Source organism: Micropterus dolomieu, linkage group LG14, assembly GCF_021292245.1.
Source record: "Micropterus dolomieu isolate WLL.071019.BEF.003 ecotype Adirondacks linkage group LG14, ASM2129224v1, whole genome shotgun sequence".
NCBI classification, from domain to species: Eukaryota; Metazoa; Chordata; class Actinopteri; order Centrarchiformes; family Centrarchidae; genus Micropterus; species Micropterus dolomieu.
Genome location: NC_060163.1, coordinates 6,735,390 through 6,754,089, shown reverse-complemented (window position 1 = coordinate 6,754,089; position 18,700 = coordinate 6,735,390). Strand labels below are relative to the sequence as shown.

General features: G+C 40.8%; 1 protein-coding gene and 1 long non-coding RNA gene across 5 annotated transcripts in view; one reads left to right on the top strand and one right to left on the bottom strand.

Moving 5' to 3' along the window:
- Nucleotides 1–18,590, top strand: part of slc39a11 (solute carrier family 39, member 11) — a 33,050-nt gene extending 14,460 nt beyond the window's left edge. For all 4 annotated transcript variants that reach the window (XM_046069276.1, XM_046069274.1, XM_046069275.1 and 1 more), the window contains exon 4: nt 18,401–18,590. In XM_046069276.1, the coding sequence (XP_045925232.1) occupies nt 18,401–18,574 (174 nt within the window). In that variant the 3' untranslated portion in view covers nt 18,575–18,590. The remainder of the gene's footprint in view (nt 1–18,400) is intronic.
- Nucleotides 13,032–14,403, bottom strand: LOC123983142. The gene is made up of 2 exons (XR_006828134.1): nt 14,222–14,403; nt 13,032–13,632 (listed from the first exon to the last, which is right to left on the bottom strand). It is a non-coding gene; the product is annotated as an uncharacterized LOC123983142 (long non-coding RNA).
- Nucleotides 18,591–18,700: the final 110 nt, after the last annotated feature.

Genomic DNA, 18,700 nt, shown 5'->3' with positions numbered 1-18,700 from the left:
CGTGCGTGACGTATAAATAGCAGTGTCCCTACTGCCTCAGCACCCGACCGCCTCTTCAGCAGACAGCGTCAGAGCGGCAAGGCTCAACGGTAGAGGGCTCCGCCTGTGCTTATAGAACTAGGGTTACCATATTGTAACCTTTGTTCTGTCCACCACACCAACCCGGTCGGCCGCAGGCCGGCCAAAGCCCCGACCACCACTTCACCTAGTGACAGAGTGGTGGGACACCGCTGAGAAGGTCGCTGGACCAATAGGGGCTTGGCCTGACCATTAACATTTGGACTGCCATGACTTCTCACTGGAACATCAGGCACTGCCAGTGTATGTTCCCCCTCTACACCCAGTGGTCACTAGATCCTCACTTTTCAGATCCTAGGTCGCACTTACAAGCTGGATCCCGAGAAGGAGCCCGACATATCCAAGAGATAGAAACGCACAAACGGGCACAGTAAGGGCCAAGATGCCATTGTGCAGATCTCTTTGACACACACCCCTCTGTGAAAGGGTCGTAGACACTTCCACACTTCTGAGTGGAATGTGCACGCACCGCTAAGGGTGGGTCTGTTCCCGCCCGTGTACAGGCTTGGGAGATTCACTCACAAAGCCAGCTGGCCAGGTTCTTCTTGGACAGGGTTTTATTGACTGCACTATCACTGAAACAGACGAACAGCTGACCAGTGCATCGAATGGGGGCTGTGTGCTCTACATAGGACGTTAGCCTAGCACACATGGACACAACAGATGCACTCTCACCTCCCTGCACCCTAAGTGGGGTAGGGGGGTAGAAAGCATCCAGATTTATTGTCCTGGACCTGAACATGCTCCTTATGTTTTTAAGAACAAAGGAGGTGTGTTGTCTCAATCAGGCTGTACTGTGGACACCAAGAACCAGCATGCAGCTGGGGTGAACCGACAGGCACACAGCTCACTCACCTTCTTAGCAGAGGTGAGAGCAAGGCGCAGGTCTGTTCAAGAGATAGCATTTTCAATGAGGACAGCACCAGGGGCTCATAAGGTGCAGATATTAGAGCCACCAACACAAGCAGCAAGTCCTACGGAGGCGCTGAGAGACACGACACCGGTCGCTGTCTTCTCACACCCTGCAGAAAGCGCATCACGAGGGAGGGGGTGAAGACTGTTCTGTCACCAAACCCCCTGTGACAGGAGATAGCTGCAGCGCAACAGCCCCTTCTCCATCAGACCTTGCGGGAAAGAGAAAACGGATCCCACCGAACAGGTAGGCAGATCCATCTCCCTCTCAATGCATCAACGCTGAAAGCTCAACATGGTGGAGACTGCCCCCCGCTTGGGTGGTCTGTGCGACCTCAGCGGCTAGACCAGCCTGAGTCTGCCTCTCCACAATTTTAGGAGAAAAAACGTAGAGAGGCTGGTCCAACACCAGCATTGCACATATGAAGCCTCACCCATGAGACAGAGCCCCTCAGCACCTTGCCTCTTCAGGTCCAGATGCAGGCTGGCAAACCAACATTGTAGCCGTCGCATGTGCAGCAAGCCCAGAGGGACCACCTGATGGACTACTGCCCTGAGTCCCAACAGCAGCATCACTGACACCGCTTTCGCAGCTGTCCCCTGCTGCAGCCTGTGGACCACCAAGCGACGCACACAGATACGCTCTTGGAGTGTTGTAGTTGAGCACAATCCCAAGATACTCCGTTCGCTGTGACGGCTGGGGGGAGCTCTCTTCCCAATTGATCGCAACCCCAGGCTGTTGAGGGGCAAAATCAACTGGGCTGTGTGGTGATCAATCAAGGCTTCAATCTCTCCATGACCATGAGGTCGTGAGTAGAAAGGAACCCTCGTGCCCTTCTCGCGCAACGATTGCAGTGCGATGCATCTGCTGAGCGTGTGGGGGGCTAGTGAGTAGTTGAGGGGGAGCCTAATGTATTTGTAGGCTACCCCCTGAGAGGAGAAGCCTAGAAATTCCCTGTTACTGTGTCACCTCGACATGAAATAGGCGTCTATATAGGTCGATGGCGGTGAACCAGTTGCCGGGCTGCACTGGCTCCAGCATTTTCCTGATCATCAGCATGTGGAAACGCCCTCTTGTTCATTATGCTGGTTCAGGAGGCCGAGATCCAGAATGGCTCAGAACCGTCTCGTCTTTCTGGGGACCAAAAAGTACATGGTGCAAGACCTCTGTGCATATCATGCGCAGAGATGCCCTAAGACAGCCTGCTTCAGCAGAAGTTGCTGGATCTCGGCGGCCAGGAAGTCCACTTCCTCTTGAGGATAGACTGGCTTCCATTATGTCTAGGAAAACTGGTGGTATGCAGCAGAACTGAAGAGAGTAGCCTCGTTTTAGAATGCTGTCCACCCAGCTTGTCAGCATGCAGCAGCGTCGCCATTCTGCGTGAAAATGTGTACACGTGAACAACGCATCTGGAAGGGGGGAGGTGGGCGAAGTCGAACAGGCTATAGTGTCCCTGAACGCACCAGGGACGGTTGCTCCCTGGTGTCTTTGAACACCTCACAGCTGCCATAGCAGCAGCCCTTCATTCGGCTGCAAGGCAATGTAGGCGACCCGTTGCGCAGGCCGGACAGCCGGCTAGCGAGGAGGAAGCCCAGGTCCTACTACTGTCTTGCTCGGATGCCACCAGGAGAGCATTTTCAGTGTGTACACAGCAGCACATGAAACACAACTAAATGCATGCTGGACACATAACGGAGGGAGGAGGTCTGGTGGTGTGCATCAGCCTCTGTCCCTGTCACCCTTCTTTTTATTTATTTATTTAAAAAATCAAAAAGGCCGTGGTGTCCTTAAACGTACCATAGACCGTTTTTGAAAGGTTGAACTGGCTGGAGTTGGAAAAGTCCGACCGAGCCTTGACTGTTGACACGTCACCCTCACTCCGTGGCTTCGTGAACACAAGGCCGCACGGTGAACCCTTAGCCTCACCCCAGGAATTAACGTTAGCTCTTTGATGAGAGAAGTTAACTTAGCTCTTTGAGGAATGTAATTAACATGTTTTACTCAAAACTGTTTCCACATTCTCAAAAGCCTTACAATAGTTTTACACAAGCAGCACATGTAAAACAATGGCGTCTTGAACATCAGACGGGGGATTGTGGCAGCGTCAGCAGGCCTCTCTCCCTCCATAACGGTCACTTGGCCAGTCGCTCCCTTACCCAGGCGCAGGTCGGCTGGCGGGGGGGCCTGGACTCGTCCGGGCAGGACATGGGTCACCTCGCCCGGGTGCAAAGATAATTTTCTAGAACAAGAGATAGAACAATATAGCGCCATCATCAAGTCAATTTCATTTAGCCCAACACTTTGGTTTTTGCCCAAATAACTGCAAATAAGACATTCCCATCAGCCTCACCTGTGTATACTTTGTGCATAGGGCTTATTAGCAAATCTTAGCATGCTAACATGATAAAATAAGATGGTGAACATTATACCTGTTCATCATCATCAGCATCGTCATTGTGAGCATGCTATCACGCAGTTGTTAGCATTTAGGTCAAAGCATCACTATCCCTTAGTACAGCCTCACAGTGACACTAGCATCTTTTGAACAACTTAGATTTATTTTAATGTCTTTCCCACTGCTGTAAACAAGCTAGATTGGTAATGGATTCAGCTTCCACATAATTACATAATTTAAATAAAAGCATGAGTTATATGTAAAAAAAAAAAACAAACAAACAAAAAAAACACTTCCATATGTGTTGCATCTGTAAAGGTTATATTTCCTTTTTTATATTTTGTGTCACAAGATAACATCATGAAACAATTCCCATGTCTCTCTCCCACCTGAATAACATTAGCACTCTCATTTCCTTCAGTTTTATCTGGTGAGCTAACTGTGTTTACGCAACTAGCACTTCTTTAATTAGACATTATTCCTCAAGGTTCTCAGGAATCGTTTGTGATGTATTGCTAGCACACTGTGACTTTCTAATTCACAATTAAATGAAAAGCTACACATTCAGCTGTGCTGTGTGATAGTTACCAGCTGTATACTTGGAATGCAAATGTATTTGACCTTCCAGTAATTTTGTTTGACCTTTCCAGGAAAAAACATGTTGTGTGCTCTTTGGGCAGTCTAAGTATGGAAACACTAAACATGCATTAGCATATGTTTTCTCACTGGTAACAAGTAACTGCATATGATTAACTACTATCCTATCCTGTACTTAAGTATTAGTTTTGGAACTGCAGGTCTGAGCTGTGTGCGGCTGCAGCATTTCGAAGATATTGGCAGAGCCTGGTTGTGGGCGCTATAATTAATGTTACCTTTACCTAAGCATAATGTAATGTGACTTTCACTTTCACTTCAGCCATTTTCCGACAGTCAAATTCTGCTGGATAGAACTAGCATTTGTGGTTGACGTAGCTGCTGTCGTACTATAAATTATAAACTGCATCAATATGCCATTCATACCCGACGCAGCTTTTTCTCCAGTTTCTTCCGAAATATTACAGGTTCCTGTAGTGATATTGGGATGTGAAAGATATTATTATTGTGGGCTTTGATGAATCAGTTTCACAGTGCTGTAGAATCACAATGCTTCCTGTTTTCCCTTGACTCTCAGTAGAAACATATAAACAAAAATAAAACAAAACCCACTGATTATTGCCTCTCTCTCGGGTTTCTAGTGTCAGAGAACAATTTGTTAATGCTTCTCAGCTTGTGTAATGCCTTTGTATCTTCAACATTTTGGCTGTGTTTCGGAGTGTAGAGGCAGGCAAAGCTTTGATGCCTGCAGGATTTGACTGGTTTTGAGCAGAATTTGATTTCAAGTATTGCAAGTCTCCAGATCTCAGCTGACACTGGCGGCCACAATTCTGCTATGTTGCTGTGCTTGGTAGAAGCCACAACTTCTGTGTTATAATAATGAATAATGAATATTGGCTACTCATTGCAAAGGATATTATGTTTCGGCTTTTCTGTGTTGCTTGACTGAAATGTAACCACAGATCAGCATAGGGTGGACTGTTGCAGCACAAAAGGGAATATATAGTATTGTATTGTAACTGATTTTAAGTCAGATAAATCAGATTAACAGCTTACAGTATGTTAAATGGCCAAAGCAATGCATATTAAACAGTGGAAATTTACTAAACAATGCAACTACAGATAATGCCAAGTCATCATCACTTCTGGAATTTTTTGTTTTGCTGCTAAACTTGAAGAAACTTGGGAAACACAAACTTGTACTCCTCACATACAGACTAGTGGTCGACCAATACGGATTTTTCAATGGCCAGTGCCGATATTTAGAGAGACAATGGCTAATATATTATGCCGATATCAAAACATAGAAAAGTCATGAATAATTCCATTATTCCATGCAGAGTGCAAACTAATATACATGGTTATCTCAGGCAGTAATGTGCTGTTTTAGATGGAATTTTCATTAATTCATGAAATAGAAGAATACTTTGGGTTATGCTGTAGATTTCAGCACGTGACTGGTGTTTAAGGGAGAGTAGGGTACAGTTTGCCACAAGTGACTTCATTCAACTGCATTAGTGTCTACAGTATAAGATTATAGACTTGATGCTAGGCAGTAATGGTTTTACATTAGATTAGCTGTCATTTCGGGTGGGAGAAATATGTTAACATTTAGAAAAGACGATGGCGACTGGGGAAATGTGTGGCTTAAAACTAACTTCTTCACCACCTTCCCAAAATTCACAAGGGGGTGTGCTAACATAGTTCCACAGCTGCCACACTGACGACATTGACATTTTTTGTATATTGGCCTTATGAGTGCAGGTACTGGCTGATGCCGAGCATCTCAAAATGCCAGATATCGGCTCGATTAATCGGCCTATCACTAATATATACCGTATGTATCTTGGTGTGGTCCTTTAGTAAATGAGGCCAAATGCAATTTTACTGTTAGGCACATAAAAAGGGCTGCAAATCCTAAAAATATAAACAGTGGAAACCACTTATAGAGATCACACCACAGACTATATATAAAAATCACACTGACAGTGGTGAACCATGGATCTAAAAGCTTGGGACAGAATGATTCCTATACAAATGTAGAAATGCACTGAAACCAGGGCCAGGCTGTGGCTTGTACTACTTATGTTACTGTATTTGTAAAGAGCACAATACTGTTTTTAGGTTATAGCCTAATTATAATTTGAACTACAGTAAGCTATATTTTATATACATGTCCTGTACTGTTTTGCTGTATAGTGTATTTGAATTATACACAATACAACAATTATTATTTTAGTTGTGGAAAATTCTTTTCCATTTTTAACTGAGACTAGATTCTTTGCCGTCGTCAAGCCATGGTAGGGCTACAACTTATCTATTAATTATATTGGTAATTAGTAATGCATCAGTTCTGTAAAATATTTCCTGTCTAATTAATTACTCAGTTTTTCTAGCAGCAAAACCCTAAATATGAATACAACATTTGTACTTGATGACTTACAATACCATTTAGATCCACAAAATGCTGTTGGAAAATAATTTGTGGAAGCAGAAATAGAAGCCTCAGTTTCAGGAAAAAGGCAGATCTGCAGGATCCCATTCTCTATCAACAGTTCATGCCTGTCAGTGCCCTCTTGTCTTTCCATCTTCAATCAAAAAGCTTTAGACTAATCTATTTCTGTATCCCTGTACATTGTCCCTCTTGCAATCATAACAGTGTAGAAGCATAGCCGGAAGAGTAACAAGGCTGAATATCCTCCAAGGTAAAGGTGAAGAGAGGATGTAAGCCTTCATCTTAAGAAATGGTCCTTTGATCAATGAAGAAAGTGGATGTTTATCTCCAGGGACATGTACAGAGCTGTCAAAGCTTTGCATATCATTAAAGAAAGCGTTGCATATGCTCATATGTGTCAAACTGTTACCATTCAAATATTTGATCTCCATGTGTCAGTCATGTCAAGGTAGTCCACTTTCAATTAGATCCCGACCGATATGGGATTTTAGAGGGGAAAAGTTCACAAATTTTTTTGAGTTGGAATGAAAATAGACCTTTCTATGTGGACTATGCACTGACATGCCAAAGCAAAGGTACTCAGAAGGCTGCTTTCTTAAACAACTGTATTTAAAAATATAGTTCAATCATCTTTACCTTTACTTTTTTCCTGCTTATTTTTCCAGCATCTTTAGCAATATAATTCTGCTATTAATGTATAACATTAACAAGTATGATAAGCTTGTTGTCATGGAAAGTAAAAGATGGGCATTTACATACCGGCATTTTGTCTGACCAACTAGGTTACAATGTAATGTGAAATCAACACTCAACAGATTCAACCCACCACCACATCATTGTCTGTGAGTTGCAGAATGAATGGGAACATTATATTAGTTCATTATTAACTTTCATTAACAGTAACAAACTAGTTAGCAGCTTGACTTGACTCGGTCCGCACCACTGTCTGCTCAGCTGCTCAGCTGTAGACGGTGCCTACTCAGTAAACAATGGAGTCGTCTCGTGCTATGCTAGACAAACTACGTGAGGACACCATTTTCAAATAACCCCAAGCCTCGTTTTTGCCATTAAACGTTCTATAAAAAATGTTTTCATATCGGTGCATATCAGAAAAGAGATATGCCAATACCGAAATATCTGTGATAGGCTGTCCGCTCAGGAGGTAGAGCGGGTCGTTCACCAGTCAGAAGGGTGCAGGTTAAATTCCTGGCTCCTCAATTTTGTATTTCAAAGTGTCCTTGGGTGAGATACTGAACCCCAAATGTGTGTGTGTGTGAGTGTGTGAGAATGTTAGTTTCCTGGTGGTCACTGCCAGTATGAATGTGTGTGTGAATGGATCAATGTGACATGTAGTGCAAAGCGCTTTGAGTGGTCTGAAGATTAGAAAGGCACTATACTGTGCAGTCCATTTACCATTGGGCCCATACCAGGGCCAAATCGGTCAGGCTCTGCTTTTAATCTGATTTAGTTGTTTGCTTACAGACTTATCAATCCAGTACCGATTGTCTGTGGAAAAGCACTCAACATTAATTGCTTCTAATGTGACACTGGGATTGACTTGATATGCATGGTTGTGTTTTTAGCCATGCTGGTGACTTGGCCCTTGTGAGGGCAATGTCAGTCTTTCGGTTCTTCCGCCACTTAGGTCCAGACTAAAATATCTCAACAGCTATTGGGTTGATTGGCATTACGTTTTATTATGACATTCATGGACCTCAGAGGACGACTCGTAATAACGGAAAACAGAGGGATCACCAATCCCTGTGTTTTCCTGTAGTGCCACCATGAGGTTAATGTGTTGTTCTGGCTTCAGTGTATCGACAACTGTTGGATTGCATTATGAGACTATGGCTTTGCAAATTTGGAAAAATATCTTATTACCTTTATATTGACTGATACTGCAATTGCGATATGATTTGCGACATTAAAGGGAACAATGATTTTTACATCAATATTTTAATTTTGGTTGTAAAACAGATTAATATCTTCTTAATTCTGAAAAATTGCACCTCCTGTGATTTGAAAATTACAGTAGACCAAATTGTGATTTTGATACAATTTCAATTAATTATGAGCATGCTTACATGCTGACCTTAGGCACGGCTTTTAGCGAAATGCTAAGTACATCTGACAGAGCTGCTAGCATGGCTGGACTCTCATTCCTGTTACCTTCTCCGACGTCTAGGTAGATAGGTCTATTGTCACAATATAACAAGTTATAGAGTGAAATTGAGTTTTGTAACTCCCTTCTGCTACATAGCAAACAATATACATTAATACAGAATCAATTATGAAAAATGATAAACAGAAATTAACTATCATTACTGGAGCAGTTTCAGTGTGGATTTGTTGTGTTTGTAGTGTTTCGTGTTCAGAATGCTTTATTAGAGGCTATTTGAGGGAATCAAAATGAATTGATGCATCTTCTTTTTAGTGGGATAAGCAGTGGGGTTTTGCACTAACAAGGGAGTACAGGCCATTAAAAAAGAGGGATGAAATTGGCAGCATACACATGTGGAGAGGATAATCCCCTCAGAACCCCCTAAAGGCTCAATTTAGTCTAATCTGTATCTGGAAAGCTTGTGGTGTATGGAAAGAGAAATGGTATAGATAGTGAGATGGAGACATGTGGGATATAGTCTGCCTTGGTCCCGTAATGAACATACATATTTGCCTCACCTGCCAAGTACTTCACAGAGCCAATTATTTTCTAATCAGTTTGTAAAGTATAACTTTTGTGTAGGGCAGTAATCAAGTTGTGTTATGCCTGTCTTTATCTTGGCAATCAATCAAACTATCTCTATCCAGCTTATTTCTCTATTTGCCACAGGCTGTGATTAGATGATAGAGCCACTAACCACCACTGGTAAAAATAAAACTGCAGTTATTTTAGAAGGAATGGCTCTTAAGGAAGACTATTTTTATTTTTTTTTATCACTTTTTATTTTGGCTTTACATAGCAAGGCGACAGAACTCATCAGCAACATCCTCAAGCTGATTTTCAATTTCTGCGCTTCCTGTAAAAGAATCATTTAATTTACTTAATGTCAGACTTCAGTAACAATTCAAAACATAAAGACAAAAACATGCTAAACACAGAGGCCAGTGTTGCTGTATATCCAAAGTAAATAACTTGCAGCTTTTGTTGGGATCAGTTATGCTGTTCTTCATATAATCTACAGTGCAACCACCAAGTATTTGGTCAATTTTATTTTGGCTTTATGGTAAGGAACAATTTCAAGTGAAATAAATAAATGACTACACAGTTTTATGTCACTAACTTAAATGGAGATCATAGATTCTGGCAGTACACCATAAACCTAAATGTAGGACTGGAATTATTGATTAATCTATTAGTCAAGTATAGATAATAGAAGAAATATTTGTCAGCTATTTATCTAATTGATTAATCTTGAAGTCATATTTCAAGGAAAACATGCACATGAATAGATGACGATTTCATCTATTTCAGTGCAACTTTTTAAGCGAGTGTATCAAATATTTAAATGTAGCATTGTATGCTTTTTTTGCTCAATGTCTAAACCTTTTCAGCCAACCCCACAGAAAGAAGGCCTCTCTCACAGTATTATGAAGCCATTTTTTAAATTCCAACTAGATTCATCATTATAAAGTATGCTTTGTGCATACTTATACAGCTTGCCATTTGGGCTGGGTATTGTTTGATTGGATTAGATTCCATAACTGAAACCTGAGCTATCCGTTCAAAACATAGTCAGACTTGCCACCAGCAAGATTGCTCTGCAACATTGCTCAAAAAGTTGCCCCCATGTATCATCAGCTTTAAGGTTCAACACCAGCTCTTCTTGCCACTGTAAAAATGTAATATTAGTGTCATTGGCGCATAATAGTTTACAACAACATTTACAATTCACATGTCTACAACTGGTAGGACATACCTATTTACCCATTTTAACAGTAATATATGTTGACCAACAGGAATGTAGTCTGTAGTAGCACTGCTGTTATAAACTGTATTTCAACCTGGGATCCATATGCATCACATGTATAGACCACTGGATGTAAAACTATATAGTTATGAAACCATTAAATGACTCACTGTTGATTTCTGATATTGACGTTGATTGCTCACGTGAATCTCCAAACTCCGCAGGGTAAACGCTGATTGCGGGATTGATTATGCTGTGACATCCATCTACATGATTGCCCTCAAGCTTTGTAAGACCAGAGCACCCTATGGTGTATAGAAGGGAGTGCTTAATGATGACCGCATTTTTAGTTTGATTAAGCTACAACTTTAAATCTGTCTTCCTGTTTATCTTAGACAAGGATAATTACAATGGAAAAATAGACAATATGACAATATAGACAGTATGTTGGGAAAATGTCCTGCTGATACTTCTGTCATAATTCGGAATACTTTATAACTCTAAATGTGACTTTCTGTATACAAACTTTTCTGAATCTAAAAACAATAGAAATCACAACGTTTTCAAATCCATTTTGGTTGAAATATTAGTTATTGTTAAGCTATTAGAAAACAGTTTTCAGGTGAAAACAGATGTACTTCATAAGATTTCTTTTGAAAATTACTAAAAATTAAAGTGCAGGTGATGCAGCGAGACACCGAGTAGATTCACCATATTTACACAGATAAAATTATGTCACTGCTCACAAATTATTTTGTGAGCAGTGACATCCCACATTGCCCAAATGAGCAATTTTTGTCTAAGACAACTCTGTCAGCATATCCAAATAAAGTAAAAATAGTAATAATGATAACTATACTCATTTCCGATTGCACAGGTTTTGCACAGTCCTCCCTTAAAAACTTGTAATGATTAAATACTTGCATATGACTTCCAGCTCTTTTCACATGTTCACATTATAATATTTCTTGGGCAGAATATATCTCTATCTCTACTTATGGCAAAAGACTTATTATTGGGACCTGAGTGAGCAAACGAAGCAGTAATTGGGCGCTGGCATCAGTGTTTCAATAGCCTTTGGTCTGTGTTCAGTTCAAACTTAATGAGTGAGACTAGTGATTGTGGAATAGACCTGGCTGCTGGAAATGTAAATCAAAAAGGGGGAACCATAAAGAAAGAAGAAACAAAGAAACGATAAAAAAGAAAAGAAAAACGAATATGGGGAATAAAATCACAGAATAAAGTAGAGATTGCATCTTGCACTAGTCTCAAGTGAATTAAGTAAGATGTACTTATTCACCTTGAAAGTCCCAGATAGTCTGAGATCAGCATATACTGTATACCCATCCCTACAAAATTGTCTTTTGAATAGCAGCCAGTAAGAGCTATTTTAGAAATTGTGGAGAAAATTGGGCTCAGCAAAATTTGATTCCATGTCTGTCTTTACCCTCTGGGACCACAGATCAGCCACGTTGATATGAGTGTTCTGTGTGGGGTTAAGTAATGTCATATTATTATAGCATTTCTGGGTATTGAAGATCAAATATTTCGAACTGTTCTCCCTCACTGCCACGTGGAGCTGCCAGCATGAGAAATTGCCTATTGCTGCTTTGACCCCTATATATATATATATATATATATATATATATATATATATTATAGCCACCCACATTTGTGTGATCAAACACTTTTGTATTTCAACCATATTGTTATTCATTTTGTGCTAGGGGCACAATGTTTTGTCTCTAGTTTCTCTCAAGGACTGAACAGAAGTTTGAACCGTTCAATCTTTTATTATGAGGCTTCCGAAACCAATCCAGAATTGATATCCCAAATATACTGGACGTGGTGACAACATCAGTGTCAATATTGTAGTATACAATATTTAAAAACCCTAATGCCTGTAAAAAGGCAAATACATTATTTTGTGAACATGAATCAGTTACATGAAAGTAATCACTTTAATTCTTGTAATTCATGTGGTCTTGTGAAATTACATTTCAGTGGCTGCTTCCAGTCAACATGAAGTTACAGCCAGCTGCTACTTAGCATAAAGATATAAAGGTGACTAAATCAGCCTACCAGCACCTCTAAGGCTCACTATTTAACACATTTGTTTAATCCGTACAAAAACAAAGTGTAAAAAGTACAATTTGTGGTTTTACAAGTGTTAGTGTGCGGTTAACTGCTCTCGGTCAAGAAGTAGTCCTTATTTAACTGGCTTCTGGCCATATATTGACCATACAGACATCAGAGTGGTATTGATCGAATGAACATTCTGCAAGAAAGCAAATAAGTGTATTTCCTAAAATGTTTAACTGTTACCTAAAATTTCAGTCATTGCTCCATTTTGTAGCTATATTTTTGTCATGTGCATTGTAACATCTGTTGTCCATGACACTATTTACAAAGAGAGGTTAGGTGTAAAGTCTGGTAAATTAGATTTATATTTGACCTCTTAAAATTTTGCTTCCATATACATATTCATGATATCAATCACCCAGTCACAGAATCATCAACTCCTGGAATTTAATTGGTTTACCAGTCCTGTAAGAGACCTAAAGCATTAATGCCCTCACTTATTACACATGCCACCTCTGTCTCCCCAGAGATGGACTTGTTAACTGTCATGATAAATGATCAAACTTTGTCTTTACCTGCTGCCATTTTCTCACAAGTAGAGGGGAGTGTCATTTGGTTTTTTAATGACTACTACTCTTAGTGATACAGAAAATTGCCATATACATAAATGTTTATAAAAAGAACAAGGTGTTAAAGCCAGACTTCATTTAGAACCCAAATGCAGAACACGGTACACAGAGCAAGTACTTGAATAGACAAGGATTTATAATACTTAGATGTGTGTTGGGGCAAGGGTCTGTGGGACTTGGGAAAGTCAAGTGTTTCCAACAGTAGGAGTAAGCCGAGCCAGGCAAAGGAACAGGTAGTGAAGTCAGACGGAGGGAGTCCAGAGATCTGGCAAGGGAATTCCGATCCAACAGTGTATCAGGTTATCCAGGGATAGAGGTGCAGAGTCCAGGCAGGAAAAAGGGGTAGCGAAGAGGCAGTAGTCGGGTCCAGGTGAAAAGACTGCACGGCACAGCAAACAGGGGTAAGCAAGGTTGCAAAAATCAAATAGAGTAGACTTGATCAGACCGGGCCAAGACTGACGTTTTAGCATAGTCTACAATCTGGCGGTGGGTTGAGGTGGGAACCACGTATAAGAAGCAGAGCAGATTGCTGATGATTGGCAGCTGGTGTCCCAACTCCAACACACCTGACTCCACTCCTGTAATCAGAACACACACGAAAGGGAAGAGGGAGACACAAAGTCAGAAACAGAGGCCATAACACAGGATTAGAATTGAATATTTTAAATATAGCTAAATGTTGTTTCTAGAGTAGAACAGTAATGTTTACAACAGAAAAGTCACTATGTAAACTCAATAACATCTCACTAGAATCAAATCTAAAATATGAATAAAATAATTCTTATTCCTGCCATCAAAATACCGAGTGAAGTTTAGAAACAATGAAGAACAAAGACATCGGTCACGATCAGTCACTCCTGTCTTCCACCGTCTGATGCTGATTTGATTTTATGCCTACAGGTACCACTAGTAGCAAGAGGAAGGGCTGGTTAGCCTCCATCAGTAGCCAAGTTTACAAGAATATCACAGATTTTAAGATACGTGGCAAAGTAAGCTAAGCAGTTATGCTACAGACAGCTGTTTTAGCTAGTTTGTAACAAGAAGAGAGAGAGATTGTGGACAGAGCAGATTAAAATATCGCTTTCTAAAAGTTTACATGTCTACTTGTTGAACAGGTGTATTGATGAAGTATTGGCTTTTTACTCTCAAAGGTTTTATTGCACTTACTTTACAGCAATGAGCATAGTTGTCTCGAGTAACGCGCTACGGCCTCTCTGATCTGCTGACTTTGCTGTGTGTGTGTGTGTGTGTGTGTGTGTGTGTGTGTGGAAGAGCTCAGACCAGACACAAACAGGGGAGAGGCTGCAGTTTGATAATAAATTACACCAAAATAATGTATTTAAATCGTTTTCACCACTTGCCCTATATGGCATTTTTCTTGCCCCGGGCAATCAGACAATCCTTGTTGTTGAGCCCTGTTTACATCTGCCTGTTGTGTGCACCTTTGAGGCTTGGCAGCTGTAACAATCGTGTGTCAATCTGCTAATCTCATGTGCTCTGAATTGCTGCTAATTGAACATGTTGACGGCTGCCCACCTTGACTCAATTGGCACAGAAGTACGTTGTGTTCTCCAGAATCGCATCTTTGATTGGTAGAAGAGGGAAAGTGAACGTGAAGAGAGCTGGTTTGGAAGATAAAAATAATGCCCCTGTGATCTTTTCTGTGATTATAGGTTATGCTGCTGGTGCGTCTAGGTATGGGGCAAAGTTGAAGAAATGAGTTAACACAGAAGCATGCATAGCAACTACAATGGATTACTTTATAGGACTCATCAGCATGGTCACTAGTTGCTGTGTTGACCAACCATATTGCTTAGATGAAATGCCCTGATATAATTGGAAAGTAAGTGTAGTGGTTTTTACAATTATTAATCAGGCTGCTTTTTGTATTATAAATAGCATTATTAGGCCTCTAAAACCAGTACTCCCATTAAGTCAGTGCCTCAGTGTCCAGCACTTTGCTTTTAAGAGAATTAATTTAATTCATTACAGTAATCAGTATCACTGACAAATTCCTTATTCTCTGGGAGTTTTGCCAATTTGAAAAATCAGTTGATTTACTGATTAGTTGGTTTTAAAACCTGGATATTCATTTAGTACATGGTACAAGACATTTACCATTTACATTTTATTCTTGTGCAAACATGAACATGTTTTAAGCACTACAGCCCATGTTGGAGTCACGCATCAGCTTATTTAATGCTCAGGGCCACACAATGTGTTGCTAAGATTCGGGAGGTGTGCCCTTGGGCTCCTGCGAACCATTGCAACATATTGTTACCCATAACACACTACATAGAAATAGGAATATGGTCTACAAGTACAAGAATATATGAAATTCCAGTACGACCACGCAAAACCATCTGCACAACAGAGACTGATAGTGTGATTGGAAATATTTTTTTCAAAATGTGAATCTTTTTTGATTGGACTGGATTTTACTTTTATTTTTGAAAGGTTTGATTCCCTTGCCTCAGATTAGTTATTTAGGTAGAACTCATGGTTGAGCTATTTTTCAGGTGTACCTAATAAAGCGGCCACCGAGTGTCACAATATTACATTGCTGTGTTGGCGTATTCACTTGCAGCAGCATCACACATAGCTAAAAATGAATGTAAAGTTGCTGCTGGCTCCACTGAGAGGGATTCGGTTTAAAAAGAATAGGCAACTTCTGCAGTTTGGAAGAGGTGTGAAACATAAACCTGTAGAGAAAAAGTGCAGAGGCGCTACATCACACAACAAATCTATTACCTACATTGACCGTGAGATGAGATACGTCAAAATCTGACTGAGCTCATGTGAACATGATGGATCTAACGTCCCATGGTACATTTACTTTGCAGTATAGTTCATTAAAACAGGACATTGCAATGTGAAGGGGGGGCTGAGTTTTTACAAGTTGGGAAAAGTAGAGCGAAAAGGTGCACTCACTCACAGTAAAGTTGCCTCTGAGCAGAGCAGTCAGGGTGAGGTTAGTATGATAATCTCCAGCTGGACACGTTTTATCCAATGTGGCCGAGTTCAACCGAGTTGAAGTTAGTTTAAAGTTATTGGTATTGATCAGTTCAGCTCAGCAGGTCTGTTTGCCTGAACAACTGTGATCAGAGAGTTATTTCAAAGAAAAGCACACATCAGCTCTGCTTCTGTAGGCCCCTCCAAAACATCCTTTGAGAGCACCATGTGCGTATTACACCAGCAGCATACAAGGGCTGGCTGTTTAAATCTGAACACGCCGCTTGAAACACAGACCCCCATTTTGCACAGCTTTGACACAAATGATATGATATTTATGTTGTGAAGTACTTCGTTACACTACATAAATATTCTCATATATATACTTAGCACAAAAATATGTCACAATATTGTAATAAGATTTTAAGGAACTATTGCCCACCCTTGGATTCTTGCTATGTTCAGTTTCAGATGTAGTTTTATTCTGGCTTCTCTTTGATCTCTTTGCCCTACTTCTGTTGCCAGTGAAGAGATGAATCTGCCAAAACAATACACAGAAATAAAGTTTGTATTCCAAACACTGTGTCTTTTGAATTTAGCTTCCTGCTCCTCAGGATGAAGCTGTAAAGCAGATACGTTGAGAATATGTGACATTCACATCATGTAAACTATAAAAGTAAGCACAGATTGACTTTGACTGCTAACATGAAAGTGGCGAGTCCTCACAGGGGCAAATGAGATATTGTGTTTGGGAGCAGCAGGTTATACTTTAGATTGAAAACAAGATGGGATCATTTTGGAAGATAATGGCCGGGTATTTTTTTTCTCTGCAATCATGCTAAGGATTTGATTCCTGCAAGGTTTTGACAATTCAACATACGTAAGACTTGAGTATAACACTGACATTTACTATAATTCACATGTTTTCAGCTGCCAGAGTTCCATCTTGAGCAAAACCAAATGAGTTGCAATCAGCTTTGGCATTGTTATACTCTGACAAAGCTGACTGGGCTTGATGCTTGCGGTACATTACTTTTGAGTGCCGGAGCTGACTACAGCCTAACAATATGCCTCCATTACTTTTGATTGGCAGTGCAGAACACTGACTCGTGTTTCACATTTCCACTGCTGATACTGAGCCTGAAGGTAGCAAGAGGAGCTGCCAGGAACCCAAACAGAATAAAAATTGGCATGTGGCAACTTTGAGTGATAAACAATAGAAGCTGCAGGTACGTGGGGCTTGAAAAGACACACAAGTGTGCTCAGATGTACAGAACCCTGCCTTCTCTGTTTGGAGTTTGACAGCTGATACAAACAGACTAGTCTTTGGACTTTCAAAGCGAATTACCTGTGAGGATACTGAATACATTGAACACTTGCACACAAAAACAAAGCATGGACACACACACACACTCGGGAAACTTAGAGATATTTAAATGTCAAGTTGTTAGAGCAGTACACAGTGATGTTCATTGGCAGTATTTTAAGACTAAACATATTATTTTTATATCAAAAAAGCGTTCACTATAGTCTTCACTGAGATTGAGTAGACTTGAGTAGGCTAGATTCAGCCCAACGCTATTTCATATTCTATATATTTCATATACTATACCTACAATTTTCTTTGCGATTTGCTCGGAAACGTCTTCCAAGTCAGATTCATCAAACTTTCTGGACTGCACAAACTTGCCTTATTTGCCTTAGTTGGCGTTCAGGTGATTGGATCAGAAGCATAGGTGTCTGAGAAGGTACATCTGAAGGACAGAGGACACTTGTTTGAGGACCACCAGGTGCACATTTTAGACAGAGAAGATGGATGGTTCGAAAAAGGTGTCAGGGAAGCCATTTACACCCGGGTTGAGAAGCCGTCATTGAACAGAGGAGGGGCCAGAGGCCAACGATGGTCGTTCAGACTTGGCCTCGGGTGGCTGTAACGACCATGATGATAAAATGTTTTGCTAAACCCAAGCAGTCCATGACTTCAGATGGGGGTGATCATGGTGTTACACTGTGACGGCTGTTGGGGTGTGAGAATTTTTGTAATAGCTACTGAACTGTATAAGGAGCCGTAACAAAATATGCCACTAAAAAATGAACAAAATTACAATTAACCTTTTTCCTGCACATAATGATGATAAGTGATGAGATATTAGATTGTTATATTTCTGATATTTCTGTCTTTAAAGGCGCATGAGACGATGCTGGTATGAAAGTGTTTTGTGAATTGTTATTTTGCTATGATACAGCAGGTCTGTATGTGAAATTTCATTTTGCTCACCAGTTGTAGCCTTTAACCTTGTCATCCTATTCTTTGTTATGTGGGCTGTGCAGCAATTCAAGTGTAACTATCTTAATCTTTTTTTCCCTTCTTCTCCCTTTTCTTGCCTCTCTCAGGTAATGTTGGCTGCTTCCTATTGGTCATTGCTGGCCCCGGCGATCGAAATGGCAGAGGATTCTGGGAAATATGGCTCATTTGCTTTCTTGCCCGTGGCTGTGGGATTCACACTTGGAGCGGCCTTTGTTTACTTCGCTGACCTGGCCATGCCCCTACTGGTAAGAACAGTCTGATTCAGTCTTCAGTGAAGATTGTAAGAATAGTATTTGTAGTGGTATGTGAACACTGAATGTAGCAGGTGCTCATCGGTGTATTTGATAAGGAGTTCCCTGCTGCAGTTGCTTGTAACTTTTGTACAT